Consider the following 19840-nt stretch of genomic DNA (forward strand, 5'->3'; position numbering starts at 1 on the left):
TTGATTTTTTATGGCAGGAATATTTTGTGTTATGTTTTTAAAAATATCAAGGTGCACTGATAGACTAACAAGCAAGGTTTTTTTTTTTCTCATAATGTCTCTCTGGTTACATTTAACAGCAAGTTAAAATTAGATCTTTTTTTAAAAAAATTAAAGAAAACCATAGCAACTGTGATGTTGAATGTTTCAGGGAGCTCACTTTTAAGGATTCTTTTTCTAACTTGTTCGTGTTTAACCTGCCTATTTCCGTATAAAATCTGATAAATCATTTGTGGTACTAATAGCCATGTCAACCATTTATCGGATCTATGAAGCAGTAGAAAGTCCCACACAGAACAGGATGCTTGATGAAATGCTTAAGGAAAGAAAATAAATGTATTCAAAATCCACTGAATACAGTTGAAATGGTTACCCGCTGGAAATGATTGAACAGTAACCTCTCTTTGTTTTTTACACCTGAATTTGTATTATAAAACCTTAGAGATTGTTCTAATGTTTCGTATCAATATCTGTTGGAAATCTTGTTCTAAGGCATTTCTCTATGAGGAAATCAATTTTACCGCACTGTCTTCTAAATTGAAGAATGGATATTTTTATAGGATATTATCAGCAAATACTTCTTTGACACACATAATGATTGTCTAATAGTTTTCTCTAAAGCTATTTTATTGAAATAACGATTAAAGCATAGCTCACTGCCTCAGGAACACTGACTAATGTCATGTTAATCAACTTGAATATTAAAAAAAGTGAAGAGGTTGGTAGATAGTTTAAACCTAGTTCCTGCATGATTCACTTGAACTATCAATGCAGAAAATGTACCTTATTCAAGACCTAATTTAAGATAAAACAAAACAAAAATCCCCTCAGAAAGAAGTTTTTAAGTTATAGGCCAAGAAGTGACAAAATATCCAATTTTATTTCTCTTAACAAAGCCTTTGATCCACAGCATTTATATAGATCAACACCTATAGAATGCCTATTTTATGCAAAGCACTGAACTAACAGCAAGTTATGTAAAACATATTTCTGCTTTCATGGAACTTATTGGAACTTCATGTAAATTCTAAGTGCTGGAAATGCTGGTATTCTAATGAGGTTGTGAAATAGCTAACTCTTGGCTAGGTTTGGACAGGTAGAATGAAGAGGAGCAGTAGATGAGAAATTCTTGGTCAACACATTGAAAATGAGCATCTTTTAGAAAAAATAAGAAGTTCAGCCTCACTTCACGGTAGTTTATAAGCGTGCTAAATGAGGCTGGAAACACACTGGACTAGATGATGAAAAGTCTTGAATTAATTGCTTAATGGAGATTGTTTAAATGGAATTTTATAATTTAAAAATGTTTAAAAAGCAAATGTTATGTATATTGCAACAATATTGATGAAGAACAGTCTCTGCATCTAAAATGGATTTACTATAACATACGGTTGAGTTGGGTCATGCTTTTTCAGACAGCACATTCAAGATGATTTCAAACATGCAGATATTTGTTCCAGATTTTGGAAGAAGGGGGCTGGAATTATTGTGGTTTTTTTTTTTGGATAAATTTAGAATAGTTGATCTTCCAGATGTCTGAAACCTAATTGTTTATTTACATATTTATTCTCTACCAGTGTTCTTTGTACAGCATGTACACTTTTACTCCATCTATCATTGTTTCTTGTATAAAACTGTATTGGAGCCCAAACTGATAATTTGTACAAAGAGGTTTAGAAACAGATGCAGAAATATTCAGAAACCTGGCCTTAAAAACAAACAAAAAAAAAACCTTTTCTTCTTGCTGGGAAAGAAAGGCACAGAGTAGGGAACAGCTGGAAGGATTATTGAAGTTGGTAGAGTCGGAAGAAAAACAGGCAGAGGACAAGGAGGAGGAGGGAGGGAAGTAAACATGAAGAGTGAAAGAAAGAACAATTACCCTGAAGACGACTACACATTTATCTGTGTTCAAGAAATGTGAAATAAATGGAGCAGAGAAAGGTCATTCTGCTGTGTATGCTTAAAATGTTACTAACAACCAACTAAAGCTACTCTGATATACTTCAATCTCCAGTGCTTGAAGTAGAGATAGTTTAGGTATCTGGGAGACAGCTTGAAAATTTGGACATTTCCTGTTTATATTTTTATAGTCCATTGTGAAATTATATACAAACCAGAGCACCTTAATACCAGTTATTTTGAACTCTAGACAATTTTAAAAGCTACATGTCTGCTACTGAAAGAAATCCAGTGGTATAGAGGCTCATCTGGGGCATCCATCTACCAGTAATCATAACTACAGACTGAAACTAATTTCTGCTCAATCCAAATTGTATGTGGCACAAGAGCAAACGCAAGATACCAGTGATGGCCAAAACAGTTTTCGCCTCACCACTCTAAGTAACTACATTAGTGGTCCCAAAGACATTAGAAGCCAGCAATGATTCCAAAAGAAGAAAAGGAAACAGGGCATTGCTCACAGCAAGGCTATATTAGTACAGTCTGAGATTCACAGATATGGCGATCTTCAACACTGAGCATAAGACAGACTGGAAAAATTTCAAACTCTTAAGTGTTTCTGCCTCATAGAAACACTGCTGTCATGCAGCAGTTTAAATCACTGGGAAAATTTTACTCTAGTATTCAACATTCACAAATTAATATCCAAAATAACTAAGGCCAGAATAATTGGACTTTGATCTTTATTACAAAATAATATAGATTATCACAGTAGATTCTTTACTGTGTCCACATATGACCTTAAGCCTTTTCTGATGACCATGTACAATGCTAGGGAGGGGGAAAGTACCTCAAAGTCAGAGCCATACACATAGTTCTTCTTCTTTTATTTTTCTTAGGGAACAACTAGCCACAGTTTAAAGGTAGTTTAAAGGCTTTCTATAGGCAAGTTACTGTTGTTCAAACAAACAAATGAAAATAATAACATTTACAAAGCTATAAGCTTTAAGAATCTACTGAAGTCTCGCTCTTGAGTCATGCACTATCCATGTTGTAGATAAAAAGTACAAATGTTAGCTTTTATCCCCCTGTTACTACATCATGGTACTCATCCCTTGTTTATTTCTGTTTTCTCATCTTCTTGGTCTGATGTATGCAGAATCTTCCAAAGTTTTATGGAAAATGCACACTTATCTTTTAGTTCTATTTTCCCATGAATTTTTATGAAGTACTAACATATTTCTTTTTTTATTTATTTAAAAAGCATTCTTTTCTGTTTTTAACTTTTATTTAGTAAATATAAATTTCCAAAGTACAGTTTATGGATTACAATGGCTCCCCCCCCCAATAACTTCCCTCCCACTTGCACCCCTCCCATCTCCAGCTCCCTCTCCCATTCCATTCACATCAAGATTCATTTGCAATTATCTTTATATACAAAAGATCATTTTAGTATATATTAAGTAAATTTCATCAGTTTTCACCCACACAGAACATAAAGTGTAAAATACTGATTCAGTACTAGTTATAGCATTACTTCACATTGGACAACACATTAAGGACAGATCCCACATGAGAAGCAGGTACATAGTGACTCACGTTGTTGACTTAACAATTTGACACTCTTGTTTATGGCGTCAGTAATCTCCCTAGGCTCTTGTCATGAGTTGCCAAGGCTATGGAAGCCTTTTGAGTTCGCCGACTTCGATCTTATGTACACAAGGTCATAGTCAAAGTGAAAGTTCTCTCCTCCCTTCAGAGAAAGGTACCTCCTTCTTTGACGGCCCCGTTCTTTCCACTGGGATCTCACTTGCAGAGATCTTTCATTTAGGTGTTTGTTTGTTTGTTTGTTTGTTTTTGCCAGAGTTTCTTGGCTTTCCATGCCTAAAATATTCTCATGGGCTCTTCAGCCAGATCTGAATGCCTTAAGGGCTGGTTCTGAGGCCAGAGTGCTGTTTAGGACATCTGCCATTCTATGAGTCTGCTGTGTATCCTGCTTCCCATGTTGGATCGTTCTCTCCCTTTTTAATTCTATCAGTTAGTATTAGCAGACACTAGACTTGTTTGTGTGATCCCTTTGACTCTTAGACCTATCAGTGTGATCAATTGTGAACAGAAATTGATCACTTGGACTAGTGAGATGGCCTTGGTACATGCCACCTTGATGGGATTGTATTGGAATCCCCTGGCACATTACTAACATATTTCATAAGTATACTTTCAGCTATCCTAAAGAACAGTGGGCTACAGAACAAGTTTGTGAATAGCATCCTGAGAGAGGAAACAGCAATCTGAGTGAGAACTTCTGCATTATAAGCAACTCAAACTGTCTGTTCCTTAGTTTCTTTACAAATTACCTTATTCCTAATTACCCTACACAGTTGTTTACAGGATAGAATGGATAGGTTAAAGTGTCTTACAAAATGGAATCAATCATACTAAATAATTGTTAGGTCTTAGGACATTTTATATTTTGAAACAATTTGCAAGCAGAGAAAGTATGCAGATAAATCAAAAGACTGTTAGTCATAAATTTGGAGCATTAGTACTTTAGGAAAATGCCTCATCTTCATATAATATACATCATTAATACCATTGCTTTAAAAATATCAATACAGTAGACTCACAATGAATATATGGCTCCCCATTGATGTGAGGTTGATGGTCACATTTTTCTGCTTTAAAGTCAGTTTTGAACATCAGCTGTCTTTAAAGATGTTTAAACTTGAGATTTTCATTATTAATAGAAGAAACAAATTGAGGCAACATTATGTTCACAATATTTCTGGAAGCTTTTCAGAGGAAGCAGCTGTAGTTTCTTTAGACTTCCAGGTCTATTATGCAGGTTAGCAGTGTATTTTATAATGAGTTCTAGACCACCTGTCTTTCTGAGGAAATTATGAAAGGGTATATTTTTTTCTGGTCTTTTTTGTCCTCATTGAATACATATAAGATTTTCCTCTTCACTGAGACTTGGTACCCCATAAAAATCTTCATTCAATGTTGTTTAACTGCAGATGTTCTTTAAAGTCAGTGCCTAGATATGGTTTCATCAAGTTCTTATCTTGGTGAGTTTGGAGATTGAAACACAGTCCTACTGAAGTGGTTAGTAGATGATACAGTCAGTTTTACTTCAAGGTAGTGGATACCTAGAGTGAATAAACAGTGACTCTAGTTTAAATGAGTGAAATTTCAAAATACTGTTTTAGTTATTTTCCCTTGTCTCACTTCTACAGGAGTTTTGGGCAAGACCAATGGATTCAGGAAACAGTAGGAATTTGGAGAATACAATGAATAGAGTCCACCATGATCAGCTTGTTACAAAGATAAACACAAGCAAGAAAATGTCCACCTTAGCAAACCCATCTAACATCCTGGAAAGATCGCAGGAAATTAAGAAAAGTGGTGGTGATAAACAGGTAGAAGTAACAACTGAAAGAATGAAAATGGCAAAGAGCTTCAAAGAAAAACAAAGCAATGATTTAGAGAAAGTGGCCCTTAAACGGAAGGCAGAGAGTGAAAAACAGCCAGCCGGAAAGAAAGAGGCAAAGATAATGGAACTTGACAATCAGTTAATCACCATGCCTCTGCCTCACATCCCCCTAAAGAACATAATGGATGTGGAAATGAAGTTGGTCTACATTGATGAAGAGAACGTGAACTATGAGTTTATAGAGCCCTCCATGTCTACTGGGATTCAGCCAACATGCCGAGCTGCTGAAATAGTAGGCCCTTTGAGTGTACCTAATTTCAACTTTCTGCCTCAGATTGACAAATGGCTTCAGGTAGCCTTAAAGGATGCCAGCTCTTGCTATAGACAGAAGAAATATGCCGTGGCAGCGGGACAGTTCAGAACAGCACTTGAGGTATGGGATTAAGAAAATATAGATTGGTGACAGAAAGTTGTGAAATGGAAAGTTGCAATTGCATTGAATGACTTTGATCATACTGTAATGAATGGTAATGGTGTGGTGGAACTTTTTAATGATATCAGGATTTTGCAATTCTCAATTTACCTAAAGCAAATAAGATATGCCTAAAAATTAATATTGTGTGCACTTGACAGTATAGATACAATCCCAAAAGCATAATCCTGTTTTTATCTGTAAAGGACCCTACAGGGAATATATAGAAGAATGCAGTTGTTTTGTAATTGAGATTTACATTTCTAAAAGTCATAAATATTAAGTATAGCATTAGAGCATATAGATCCTCTAGAAATATACAGTTAATGAGTATATAAATTGTCTCCTTTTGATATAAAGTTGTCATTGCTAAAAATAGTAATCTTTTCTTTTTAGCATGAGCTGATTATATGATATATTATAAACTAAGTATTATAAACAAAGTAACACTATTTTACTTCATCATCAAACTTCACTTTTCTTCCCATTCAGTGAGCTTTATGAATAATTATTTTTCTATATGCAAACAGCTAAGTTAGTCAATATCTTGGCCCTGAGAATTATCTTGTGGACAATAACAAAATTGAGAATTACCACTAAAACACAGAATAGGTGGTGGGAAAAACTGGTCCATTTCATGACTCATTGAACCTATAGAAGGACAAAAATGTAAATAGAAGTAAATATTGGTGACTGCATATTTTACTAATTCCAAAAAGACATTTTAAAGCATTCTGTATTTGCCAGCTGGGCACTGGTGATATTAAAAAAATATAGTTAAGGCATGGTTCGTCCTTTTAGTGATCCAATGAGGTAGACAATCCGGTGAACACTTAAACACAGAACACATGAAGGAGTCATTGACCCACCAAGGGGGATGAGAGTGAGTGAGAGTCAAAGGTGAAATGTTGTGGTAGACATTTAAAGAGTAGAGTGTTATTTCCACCACTACTTGCAGGTTAAAATGACTGCATCCACCAGGAATTATTCATGGACAGTGCCAAACAACGTTGCACTCTAAATATTTTAAAAGAAACTAAACACCAAAAAAGGGGGAGCCTCAAATAAATAGGAAATGATTAGGTAACATACAAATACTTGCATCTATAAATATTTCTGTTCTCATAAAGGGTCATTTCCACAAAGAAAATAAGTGTAATGCACTATGTAAACTGCTAAACTGTGTAACAAATACCAGAAAATATAGGTTACCTACAAACCACTCAGAGAATCCTCTGCCATCCTCTGAACTAAAGTCTAGTAGCCTCTGACTAACAAATAAATGCTAAAGAAATTCTATGAAGATCCCTGGGCATTTCTGCCTGGGCTACTTGAAACTGAATTTTATTTTCCAGTGTAAGGAGGGTTAAATGCATGATTTTAGAGCTACAAAAAGAATCATTTTGGCAATGCAAGAAGAAGTACAAAATAAATAAAGGTGCTATAAAAACTTCAAACTAAGACCAGGTAGAGGAAAAAACGTATCTGCTTTAACCAGAAGAAAATATCCAGTGTTCCAGAAAACTGCATTCAAAATTTGAACCAGGATTTGATGACCCCTGGATATAATTGCACTGGAAAAATACTCTCCCCCTACCCATGTCCTCCTTCCCATCTCCCTTCCTCTTTCTCCCTGGATTTTTAGGAAACTTTTGTATGCTGACACTAATTACTAGTAATTAACAAAGGTAATTATTTTGAGACCAAAACTTAGCTTAGGCATCTGGCCTAGCTTTTGTCTAATTATCTTGGGAGATAACTTTAAAATCTTACCTAGAATGTCTCTTCATAAACCAAAGCTACTGGGAATAGAACAAATTTGTAGCCTTTTTAACCCTTCTTCTCCTGCATTTACCTTCTAAATTTAACATACTCTCAGCATACCTAGGCATTATTTAATGTAACTCTCCCTTTTCTTTAGATTGCAACTTTGGGTGAGATATGATAGATGACAAAGACCAAGGTATAGTAATCGTGGTCACACCTGAAAAGAGACATAAATCGTGGTCACACCTGAAAAGACAAATAAATCAGCAAATTCCAAAGTGTATATAAGCTATTGTTAGGGTTGGCTGCAAGTGACAGAAAACCTCAAATCAAAGTATTTAAAGGAAATAGGAGTTCATTTCTCTCTCACATAAATGTAGGTAGTCAAGGGCTGGTAGAGTATGATCATCAGGGCACCAAATTATATTTCATTCCTTAAGATGTGACTTTGGCCTCGTGATCCAAAATAGCTGCTGCTTGTGTCATTGCCCACAGTCTAGCAAGCTAAAAAGGGGGTTGGGAAGAACAGCGAAAAGCATGGTAGGTCCCAATAAGTACATTTTACAGACACTGTCATCCAAATTTTTCCATTTTCCATTTTTTTCCTCTATGGCCAGAATGTAGTCATCAAACACAATTGCAAAGGAGGCTGAGAATATATTATTCCAGATGACTCATTCAGTGGTCCAATTATTGAGGAAAGGGAGAATGGATTTTGAAGAATAGCTAGCATCCCTCCCATACAGCACTTGCTTTGGGGGAGGTATTAGGCATATGATATATTTGTCAACTGGGTGTTACAAAGTCAGTTGTAGGAATGAGATTTATCAATAAACGTTCTAGCTACGATTTCTTGAGAAAAATAATAACTAGTAAAGACTTCTAGGACAATGTAAAGATCATAAGATGTAGTAATCAGATATTTCATATTACTTAAGAAAAACACTCAAATTATCAGACATCCTTCTGGGTTTGTTTCATACAACCTACACCATACTATCATTTCAATAATCACAGGACTTAGTAATTAAAAGGCTCCCACCTTTTGAATTAGAATACATCAGTGTGTACCCTTCAAGGCTCAAAGCTTCAAAAAATCCCAAAGAAGCAAAGAAGACAAAACAAGGCTTATCCCTTACCAACTAGAACTCCCCATCCTTCTGATTACAGCATGTAGGGACCCAGTTGAGTGGCTAATCTTTTTTTAATATATAGGTGCTCTAGCAACTGGCCTGTGAAGTTAAAGTAATAACAATTATAGCATTCTTCCTACGTGTCAGCTGCTGTACTTAACATTCTAGGACTATTTACATTCAGTGTTCCATTTTATTCTCACAGCAAGCCTATGTGATAGTATTATGATTATTTTTTGCTACCAGTGAGAAAGCTGAGGATAGACAGGTTAAGTTGTCTGCTCAAGAAACAACAACTAGAAGTAGTGGAGCCTGGATTTGAAGGCAGGTGCTCTGGCTTCACAGCTCACCAGCTTAAGCACTAAGTTTTTGTATTGCACGTATGAGTTGAAATGCTTGAAAATACAGAATTCCAGACTATGCCAGACTTACAGAATCAAAATCTACATTTCAGTAGATCTCAGTAGGTCCCTGTGCCCATAGCACTTTGAGGAGCACCAATTTGGAGACTTGTCTACACTGAACAGATTGGCTCTCTAATAATACTTTAATGCTTTGTAGTTTTGTCTCTTATTTAAAATACTGTATTCCCAACACTGATTTCATAGCAAAGAATTTCATTTTAGGCAGGTGACTCAGAATTTTTGAATTTAAGAACACAATTTTTTAAAGGAAAGTTTAGGGGAGTGGATTGACATTGTCAAAGGGCCTTACCAAAATTTCCCCCAGTTGCCATTGTTTTTGAAAGAGGAGCAGCTTAACAACAAAAAGGAGGAGGAAAATAGAAAAATTACACTCTCTGAATGGAGGAGATTTTAGAAGTAGATTATATTTTAATTTTATAAAAAGCTATGTAGTCTTTATGTTTGCTTTCCCCTTGGTTCAGTAAAGCACTGGTCTGAGAACCAGATTTTGGGAATCAGTGTTCTAGAACACATTCTCCTTATGGTAAACATTAGGTATCCAGGACAATTGAACCCACACCAGGACCTTCTTATAAAATTACTTCCAGTATAATGGAATTTTGTATGAGACAGGTCCATTTTGGAGCCCATTCAAGGGGGTTTATTTAATGAAGTAGCAAAGATATCTCATTATAGGGCAGCCTCACCTATAATTGCTCTGCTGAGAATAATTCTGTAGCAAATCCCTAGGGCATAAAATTGTGATATACCAGCAATGGCTTAATTTAAATGGATTCTAACACAGGTATTTCTTTGTGCAATATAGTCAGAAAATTGAGGGTTCACCAAATTCTCTTGAGTGCCTGAACTGTCTTACTAATATCTGTGGATTTGCATATGAATTCAGTATGCATTTCTTAAGCTTCCACTGGATTCTGTGTTTGTATTTTCATTCGTAAATGATTGCAATCATCTCTTAAAGTGATATTGTCATTCCCAATTCACAGATGAAGAAACTGGTGCCCATGCCACAGCTAGCCTATGGCAGGGCTGAGATTGAATTCAGATATCCAGATTTTCACATCTGTAATTCCTTATATTACTGCTTTTCATACTTTAATGTGCATAAAAACTATGAGGGAATTCGTTTAAAACACGGATTCTGTTGTGTTAGGTCTGGAGGCGGATATCAGATGCCTGATAGCAAATACATTCCCAAATAAACTTTTGAAGTACACTCTGAGTAGCAAGAATTTACACTAGTCCACTAGAAAGTACTCAAATTCTTGCCATCACTCCTCTGCTAAGTTAGTGTGAAGATTTCCGTATTTCTAGCTCACATAACCCTAGGTGGACAGCTAGGTCTAAAGGTGTGGTGGACAGATCATTGAAATTGGAGTAGATATTTATCTATGTTTGGTGGCATTTCTGCTACTTAATCACCATGTGACTTTGAGCAATTTTCTTAACCCCTTAGGAGACCATTACATAGAAATAATAATTCTGCTCAACTATAAAAAGCTTCACATAGGACATCAAAAATTGCCTATTGAAAACCATGAGGAAATCTAAATTCATGTATAATGTACATTGTATTTCTCAAGTACCTCATTTCCCTGTGTGGTGTTACGTAATTTAAAAGTTTTGCACTCTAAAGGATTTTGCCAAACTCCATATTTATTAACATTTTTTAATCCATAGCTAGTCCTTTTCTTCTTTGATTAATATTAAAAATGTACAGTCTTCTTTTAATAATATTTAAAATTCAAAGAGAGAGCCAAAATAATGCATTGTTTTCCACTTTTTCCCCTGTTGAGAAGCAGTGATCCAAATCAAACACTATTTTGAACTGTTAACTGCTGACAAAAATATAAGCCTTTCCTTAAATGCACAAATTGTTATGCTAGAAATAGTTCATTTTTTTCTCAGTTTTCAGGTATAAACTGACTGCTGAACTATGCATGTTCACATTAAAATATTTCTGTTTTAACTTGATTGTTGCCATCTTGATCTATCCATAGGCATTATTACTATTAAATATCTAATTACATTAAATATTTGAAAAATGTTGGCAAATTTACATGGCAGGGAAATACAAATGAATTCCTCTGTTAACTTCAATAACAAATTTAGACATATTCATAAAAGTAAACACTGATTAAGTAAAACAAATCTCTAGAAAATTAAGATTTGTGATTCTAAGAAAAAAGCACGTTAACACCACTAACATTACCAGCTCCTTCAGACTCACATAGTGCTAGATGCTGGGAATGCAAATATAACTATAACATAGGCCTTGCCCTCAGGGAGCCACAGCGTATGGACAAGGGACAGTACTGTTGTCTGTACTCCATGACTTTATTTTCTTTTGGGGCTATGTAGTTTTTATTTTGGGTTTAGTGTTATTGTTTATATTTTATAAAGAATTTTTTTCTGAACTATGACCTTCAAGTGGACATTTAGAAAGACTTTTTACATAGTGCTGTGTAACTTAATTATGTGCAGTGACCATCATCCCAACCCCAGTGGGATCAAAAGATTAAAAGATTTAAAATATACCAAGGAGAATAAATTATTAGATAAAGAATTGAAATATTTTCAGGCTAAGTATTATTAAAAAGAATCTAGAAATGGTAAAGGTAGCATAGGCCATTCCTCAGTTTGATAGGCCCCTGTTACTATGAGGCTGTTTATCCAGAAGGTCCTGGCTGTACTGCATACTCACCCTCTGACTCAGTGGACTCCTAAGAAGCCACATGCCTGTACCCCCTGCCACCCATCACCACTGAAAAAGCCATAGATACAGCAAGCAAAGGAGCAACAAATCCTATTTGTGTACAGTGTCCTTAACTTGAGAGAACTTGTCAGGAGGGATGTGGAAAAAATCAACAGCATGGAGAGGCAAGCTTGGATTCTGTCAGAGAGAAAAAGAGAGGTAAGACAGATGCATAGGCCGGCACCGCAGCTCACTAGGCTAATCTAGTCCCGGTTGGGGCACCGGATTCTGTCCCAGTTGCCCCTCTTCCAGGCCAGCTCTCTGCTGTGGCCAGGGAAATGCAGTGGCCGATGGCCCAAGTACTTGGGCCCTGCACCCCATGGGAGACCAGGATAAGTACCTGGCTCCTGCCATCGGATCAGCGCGGTACGCCGGCCACAGCACCGGGGCCCTGGAACTATTAACTTTATATAGTTGCCCAAACCTTTTCTCTCTCTCTTTCTCTCTCTCTCTGTCTCTCTCTTTCTCTCTTTTTGTCTCTCTCTCTCTCTCTCTGTTTCTGTCTCTCTCTTTTCCTCTCCCTGGGTTTGACACAATTGCCTGGGGGGTCCAGATAATGACCATTTCCACTCTAGGAGATTGGAAAGCACACAAAACATTGCAAATATCATTGTCATGAAAATTTACTCTTTGGAAATTCACACAGAATGATCTCATTATTTTAAAATGAAAATGAACTTAATGACTACCTTCCTATTAACACTAAGAAACAGATGAATACAAAATCCAGGCAGTGCTTGGTTAGTATGTCTCTGAAATACTAAATTCATACTATGGATGAAGACCTCACAAAAAAATAACTGACTAGTCCACAGAAAGCTAAGCAAGCTTTTTTCATCAGCAGAATCATTGGCATAGTTTACAGGTGGTCATTATGTGTTTGATTCAATTTGAAATATAGTTAACTCTGACGCACTCAGTTATTGAAGTCTTAAACAGTCCTACATTTTAGTCAATGTGATAAATCAGTGTTGGGGTTCACATGTACAAAAAATGATGATTCTTACTCAAATATTGGATAATATTCCCACTTTTCCCACTGTCCAACTTTTCAAGTTGATCGCAGGGCTACTATTTCCAAATAAATGTAAACAACAATCATCTCTCTTTTTCCCACCTTCCATCCCACTCCAGCCTTCAAACACATTGCAATTTGAAGTTCAAACAGACTGTACAGATCCTTAATAGATGAGATCCACTTTAATTTGTCCAAAGCAATGTAACACAGTGAGGTTGTGAATACTCTTTACATTCAGTTTACCTGGAAGAGAGCTAGAATAAAACTACTATTTCAATTTCTAGTTATTTGTTTAACTCTTCCATTGGCTCATTTGACATTCACTAAAACTAAGACATTGCTGGCCGGCGCTGCGGCTCATTAGGCTAATCCTCCGCCTTGCGGCGCCGGCACACCGGGTTCTAGTCCCGGTTGGGGCGCCGGATTCTGTCCCAGTTACCCCTCTTCCAGGCCAGCTCTCTGCTGTGGCCAGGGAGTGCAGTGGAGGATGGCCCAGGTCCTTGGGCCCTGCACCCCATGGGAGACCAGGATAAGTACCTGGCTCCTGCCATCGGATCAGCGCGGTGCGCCGGCTGCAGCGCGCTGGCCGCGGCGGCCATTGGAGGATGAACCAATGGCAAAGGAAGACCTTTCTCTCTGTCTCTCTCTCTCACTGTCCACTCTGCCTGTCAAAAAAAAAAAAAAAAGAAAAGAAAAGAAAAGAAAAACTAAGACATTGCTCTGTCTGGAAGATGATTCTCTTCCTATCAGGCAGTAAGTAGAATGTGATTAGGCAGGGGCTAATGAAAAAGAAAAACAGACAGATTTTCATTGTTTTGTCTTGGTATGGTTTCCTTATGTTATGTGAGTTGTTATTAATACCTAGAACACTAGATTCATACATATTAAATGTGACTACTGAAGTATATTTCATATCCAGGAACAAATTTTGTTTAATGATGGTGATGATGATGATACTCTATAACTAATTAATCCATGAATTTGTGAAGTAAGTTATATTAAGAAATCACAGATTAGTAAATAACCACTACCTCACTGTTAGTAACTACTGTATATCAACTTGTTAGATGACATGGAGATAAGAGAACTTCATATGTACAGGTTGTTTTGCTCTGCAAGGTATTTGGACTTAAGCTTTAGATAGAATTCTTATAATTTTAAGGCAATTAGAAAGTGCATGTACAATTCCTATATAAAACAAAAATCTAGGATAGGGACATTCAGTAGAGCCTGATATACATTTAGGAGCACAAAATGAGTGGCAGGCACTTTATATTAACTTATCTCATCCTCACCAAGACCCAGTGAGTTGTGAACTATTATTACCACTATTAAAAATAGATAAAAATGCATCAAGTATATATGGAAAAGATGAGAGGATTTTGAAATGGATATCAAAAGATAAATAGCTATTTGGAAAATTAGGGTGGGGAGAGCAGTGGAAGATGAGTATGATATGAGAAAGTAACGTTATTCTCACACATGAAGAACTTCAGGAAGGAAGCATGAAAGAGAATCTGGGTGGACCAAAGGAAAGTATTATGAAATAAAAGTAGATAGAGGCTAGAGGGTGTTAAAAACTAGGCAGGGGACACTGTAATTAATGATTAAGACCACAGATGGATTTATGGGGAAGGAAACAATGAAGTTAAAAAGGATTAAGTGGAGGACCCAAAAATATTTATAGAGTGGTTATTCAGTCTATCTGTAATATATTGACTACTACAGGAGCTACAGGGAAGTTTAAGATTTCTAACTCCAAATTTATAGCTCTCTATCCTTTCTTCAGTTTCATCTAAAATATAATTATACTCTGCTTAAAGTACATGCTATATTTGCCATCATCCAAAGGCTAATCTTGGGGGAAAAATAGAGAAATGAGTATATACAAAAACCAGAAAGACAGAAAACCAGGGTAGAAGAGGAAGGAGTTGATATTGCTAGGGTAGTAAGTGTGAAGAAATGTGAATGGGGGAAAAAGGAAGATGGAAAAGTTGTCAGGCTGCCAAGAGCCAGGCCTGCTTTGTTGGGATCTGGGACATTATCCATAGGAAAGTGGACACTTCATAGAGGATCAGCATGAGGAATGGTAGAGTCCAATTTTTATTTATTTCATCGTTCCAGTATGTGTGCATATAAATATTAAGAAAGTATTCACATACTGTTCAGTCTCTGAGTTATGACTCATCATGACTCATTATGATTAGCATTATATATAACTGAAATCATGGAACAGAATAGAATAGAATTTAAGAATACAACACAATAAATAACGAGAGCTCAGAACATTGGAAAGTTTTCCTTTGTGAAAATGTTCTTTCTGTTATATATCCTCATATATCTGTATCTACCTATAAATAGAAATAAAGATAGAAAAGCAAAAAGGAGAGAGGGAAGGAAATGAAGGAAGGGAGGCAGGGAGGAAAATTTGCAAGCTTCAGAGACAGATGAGAAAAAGGAAGCATTTTTTAAGGAACAAAGCACCCCCAAGTCAGAAAGAGAACAGCTAGAAGTAAAGTGGGTGAATGCAATTTTGGATGTGTTGTATATGAGACCTCCTGATAAAACAAGCCAAAGCAACACACTTGTTGCCTCAAGGCCTGTAGGAAGTACAGAAGAGAATTCATGGCCAAAGACAAACACTCTGAAGAGTTACCAATACCTTATGGCACCTAAAGTGTAAAAAGAAGCAAAGCAAGAAACAAAGACTTGAAGAATGTGAACAATTAGTGATTGAATATCTCTTAGATTAAGAAATTATGAAACTGAATTAAGACAGAAGTGTAAGAGGTTACTCTTTGCAGACTGAGTCTTTGAGAAAATAACTAGTTGTAGAGTTTCTAGAAGTAGCATTAATAGTGAAGAATAACCTGTTTGGCTTTCAAAAGCCTTTGGAGACACTAATTTTGGTGATTACCATTAAAACCCAGCTAGAAAACCTTACTCCTCAAGAAAGGGTCTGGATACGCTAGAGTTTAATAATCCTGGGAATAGGCCGGCGCCACAGCTCACTTGGCTAATCCTCCTCCTGCAGCGCCCGCACCCCAGGTTCTAGTCCCAGTTGGGGCACTGGATTCTGTCCTGGTTGCTCCTCTTCCAGTCCAGCTCTCTGCTGTGGCCCGGGAAGGCAGTGGAGGATGGACTAAGTCCTTGGGCCCTGCACCTGCATGGGAGACCAGAAGAAGCACCTGGCTCCTAGCTTCGGATCGGTGCAGCGCACCAGCCGTGGCAGCCATTTGGGGAGTGAACCAATGGAAGGAAGACCTTTCTCTCTGTCTCTCTCTCTCTCTCTAACTCTGCCTGTCAAAAAATAAAAATAAAAAATAAAAAAATAATAATAATCCTGGGAATATAGTAGTTTGGAGCTGAAAAGAAATGCTGACCATTCAGGTCAAGTACAAGTACAAGTTTTAAATTATAATTTCACATATTGGCACAATCAATCATTACATTCACTACATGGTTGAGCATAAAGTATTTTCTCAAAGAACTCTATTTGAAAAGGTAAGCCACTATCTGATGCTAAAAACTGATTTTAATCCTTGTAATGAAGGGCAAACTGGATTTTTAGGATACACAGCCTTTCCAAACAAGGGTCTGCGTTATGCTGGAATCTGGAATTAGAAGTTGGAGCTAGGTACTGACCTCCAATACCCCAATATGGAATATGGACATCTTAATCAGCATTTTAACTGCTAGGTACAACATCCACTGGCAGAGTTGAGATTTTGAGGAGCAGGGGAGAGCAGACCACTGTGAGTAATGCCGAGAGTGGCTGTAGTGGTGTACACTGAGGCTGCATAGGAAAGGGACAGAAGGAAGCTGCGGGTTGAAGGAGTGCACAGGGGTCAGGCACTAAAGTGTAAAGGAAAGATCACCGAAGACATAAGAGTGAAAGAACTGAAAGGCTGGGAGGTCTGGTCAGGGAGTGATACTGTGTGATCTGGAATGTAAGATTTGAGAGGTTCTGCAATTCTGTGGGACTGAAATTTAAAAATGAGAGGTCAGGATATTAGAGGATTCATCCACACCTGGGTATCTGAACTCACAGAATACAACGTTGGGATGAAGAGCAAAGAGGAGTCATAATTCGGACATCAAATCTTAGTGGAAGTGGGGAAATAATCAGGAGAGTGGTAGAGATAGTGTCCAAGAGGTAAAATATGTGCATAGTATGGTGCTGGGTGTGCAGTGTTGTGCTATGGGGCAGACTGCAGTGGCTGAGGGATCTTTGAAGGGTTCCATTTAAGTTGTAGTAGATGGAAAAAAATCTGCATTCTCTTGCTTAATGACATGGGGTGAGTGGTTTATGATAGACCAGGTACATGAGATGGAGTGATAGTGACAGAATAAACTTCAAAGGAAAGCCACAGGGCACAAGCAGCCAAGCTTTTGGGGTGTCTGATTTGCAGAGGAAGTGAAACATGCTTGGGATAGTAAGCATTCTCTCCCTTCCCCAATTTTCTGACTGTTTCTTGGTCTAACCCAAATAAAGGTCTGTGTGTCAGGTACCTGTGCTCAGTCTCCCTAGAAAGCTCAGCAAGTCTGAAGGAAGAGGAAAGGGTATTTGCATACCCAGCTGAGTGCAAGGGTAATTTTCTTCTTTTTGTTACTTGTATTTCTTCTGCATCCTTTTTTCCTATGCATGTACAGCACGAATAGAATAGTAAAGGTTATTAGAACTATGTAAACTACTATGATGATAAATTGCTTTTATGATATACCTTTAAAGTTCATTCGCAAGGCTGTTTGTATATTTTGACATGTTCATTTATATTTCTTGGATTTTTCTCTTACTTGTGATTGTGAAATATTACTGAATAATTGTTCATGACTATGTAGGAGGAAACATACCAATACATGTAGTAGTCAGCACATCTTTTAATACGGGAATTACCTTTATGAGTTTACACAATTTAAAATATTGCTAAATAAGAATTTCCAATGACTATCACTGTTGCAGTGTACATGTATATGTATGTGCAAGTACACACATGTGCTGTGTGCATTTGGTCCACTCTTGTAGATAAAGCACCAGCTTTGGGATAAAGGTGGTAATTATTTATTGGTATGTAGAGTTTTAAAGACACAATAAGTGTTTTTTAAATACCAAGCAGATTTGTGAAAAAATGAAAACTTTTGAAACAATCGATGTTCACACCCTGATGTCTTCATAAGGTGTGAACATTGAAAGCTGGTAATTTACACCAGTAAGTTCTTTTGTTTTTATCTTAATAATTTTGTAAATTTACAATTTCTTTCAACAATAAGCTGAACAAATGCCTGAACTGAAGTAGCTCAGCCCTGATACCAACCTCAATTTAGGAATGAACTGAATGTCCTGCCATTTATATGGGTAATGGAAACAGCAATCAAGTATCTACTTAGGCAAAAGAAGTAAGTAAAATATTATGCTAACACTTGGAGCATATGTCATCTGAGACTATAGGAAACCATTGCTGACACTAAGGGGCCTGCTCAGCATTTCTGGCTCCCATAGAGACTTGTCCTCACCAATGCTTTAAAATTGAGTTATAGTATATTTCACTCAGCTTTAGTGGCATGAACACTGTGGGTGCATTCTAAAGCAGGTCCCAGAGTGCTAAGTGTTTGTGGGCTGATTAATTTCGGCCCAGCTCTTCTAAGAGGAAGCCTTCAGAGAACACCATCTTAAATGTGGAGATGTCCATTTAAGGAACCACACAATTTCCACCACTGCCACTTGTTAATTTAGGCTGTCAAAGGAGGAATATAAAAAATGAAAATGAATCCCCAAAGATTTGGCTGAAGCTAGAGAGAGGTGTAGGCGCCTGTGATAGATTTCTGACCTCTGTGTAAGTGCATCCTGATGACAGTTAACAAGCACAGTGGGACCCTCAGGCCAGTCATCCACTCACCCACACTGTATGACTCTCAGAAGGAGGAGGTTTGCTGTGCCACTCATTGCTTTAATTTTAAATATCTTAAATTTCTTACATTTTTGGAATATGTAATATATTTACATTTAAGAGGCATTCATAATTCAAGAGGTAGAAAATAGTGTTATATATGAAGCCTCCTTACCACCTTTATCGTCTAGCCACCAAATTTCACTCCAAATGAGCAACTGCTATCTATCTTTTATGTTAATAAACATAAACCATGTGGTAGTACTCAGTTTTCTTTCTGTAACTTAATTTTTCTACCTAAAAATAAGACTTCAGGTCATTTTCTATCTATATTACTTCATTTTTATAATTTCATAATATTCCGTGATGATAAAGATATACATATATTCCAGGTTGATAAACATTTGGGTTGTTTCCAGTATTGTTCATCTGGGTCTTGCACATGGGTGCAGGGGCCCAACCATTTGAGCCATCTTCCACTGCTTTCCCAGGGAACTGTGTTGGAAGTGGAGCAGCCAGGACTCAAGCCAGCATCCATAAGGGATGCTGGCACTTCAGACAACTGCTTAAACCACTGTGCCATAGCACCAGCCCCAGGGATAGTAGTAGTTAAGCAATAGCATTTATAAAAAATATTCTTAGTCTATAAAAATAAGAATGCTCTTCATTAGTAGTAAGGTTCTTGTAAAAAAGCATCATTTCTTTTATACTGGAAGACTGTAAAATCTACATAGTTTACTTTGGCAATTTAAGAATTTTTATAACTTGAGATTGTAACATTTTAGATTTTGATGTTATTTCTAATGTACAAATTCTAGTGTTATCACTTCTCCTAGAAAATAGAAAATCCTTAGAGGAAAAATAAATATGATAGAAGTTAACAGCTTAATAAAAGTAGACCTCACTTGTAATATTCATCTAATAATGCATTTTGTGATTATCATATGTAGCACAGTTCTGTGAATTCTGCATGAATTTTCCTTTACTAAATTTTGTCTAAAGTGGTACATT

The 19840-nt window shown here is 36.8% G+C and overlaps 1 protein-coding gene across 1 annotated transcript in view; it reads left to right on the plus strand.

Annotated features, from left to right (window-relative positions):
- Window positions 1-19840, plus strand: part of SPATA16 (spermatogenesis associated 16) — a 285443-nt gene that overhangs the window by 22264 nt on the left and 243339 nt on the right. Inside the window, exon 2 of the mRNA XM_002716430.6 lies at window positions 5175-5804. Within this exon, the coding sequence (XP_002716476.2) occupies window positions 5193-5804 (612 nt within the window). The 5' untranslated portion in view covers window positions 5175-5192. The remainder of the gene's footprint in view (window positions 1-5174; window positions 5805-19840) is intronic.

Source organism: Oryctolagus cuniculus, chromosome 4 (assembly GCF_051225735.1).
Source record: "Oryctolagus cuniculus isolate XC-2025 breed Fujian yellow rabbit chromosome 4, ASM5122573v1, whole genome shotgun sequence".
Classification (NCBI taxonomy): domain Eukaryota; kingdom Metazoa; phylum Chordata; class Mammalia; order Lagomorpha; family Leporidae; genus Oryctolagus; species Oryctolagus cuniculus.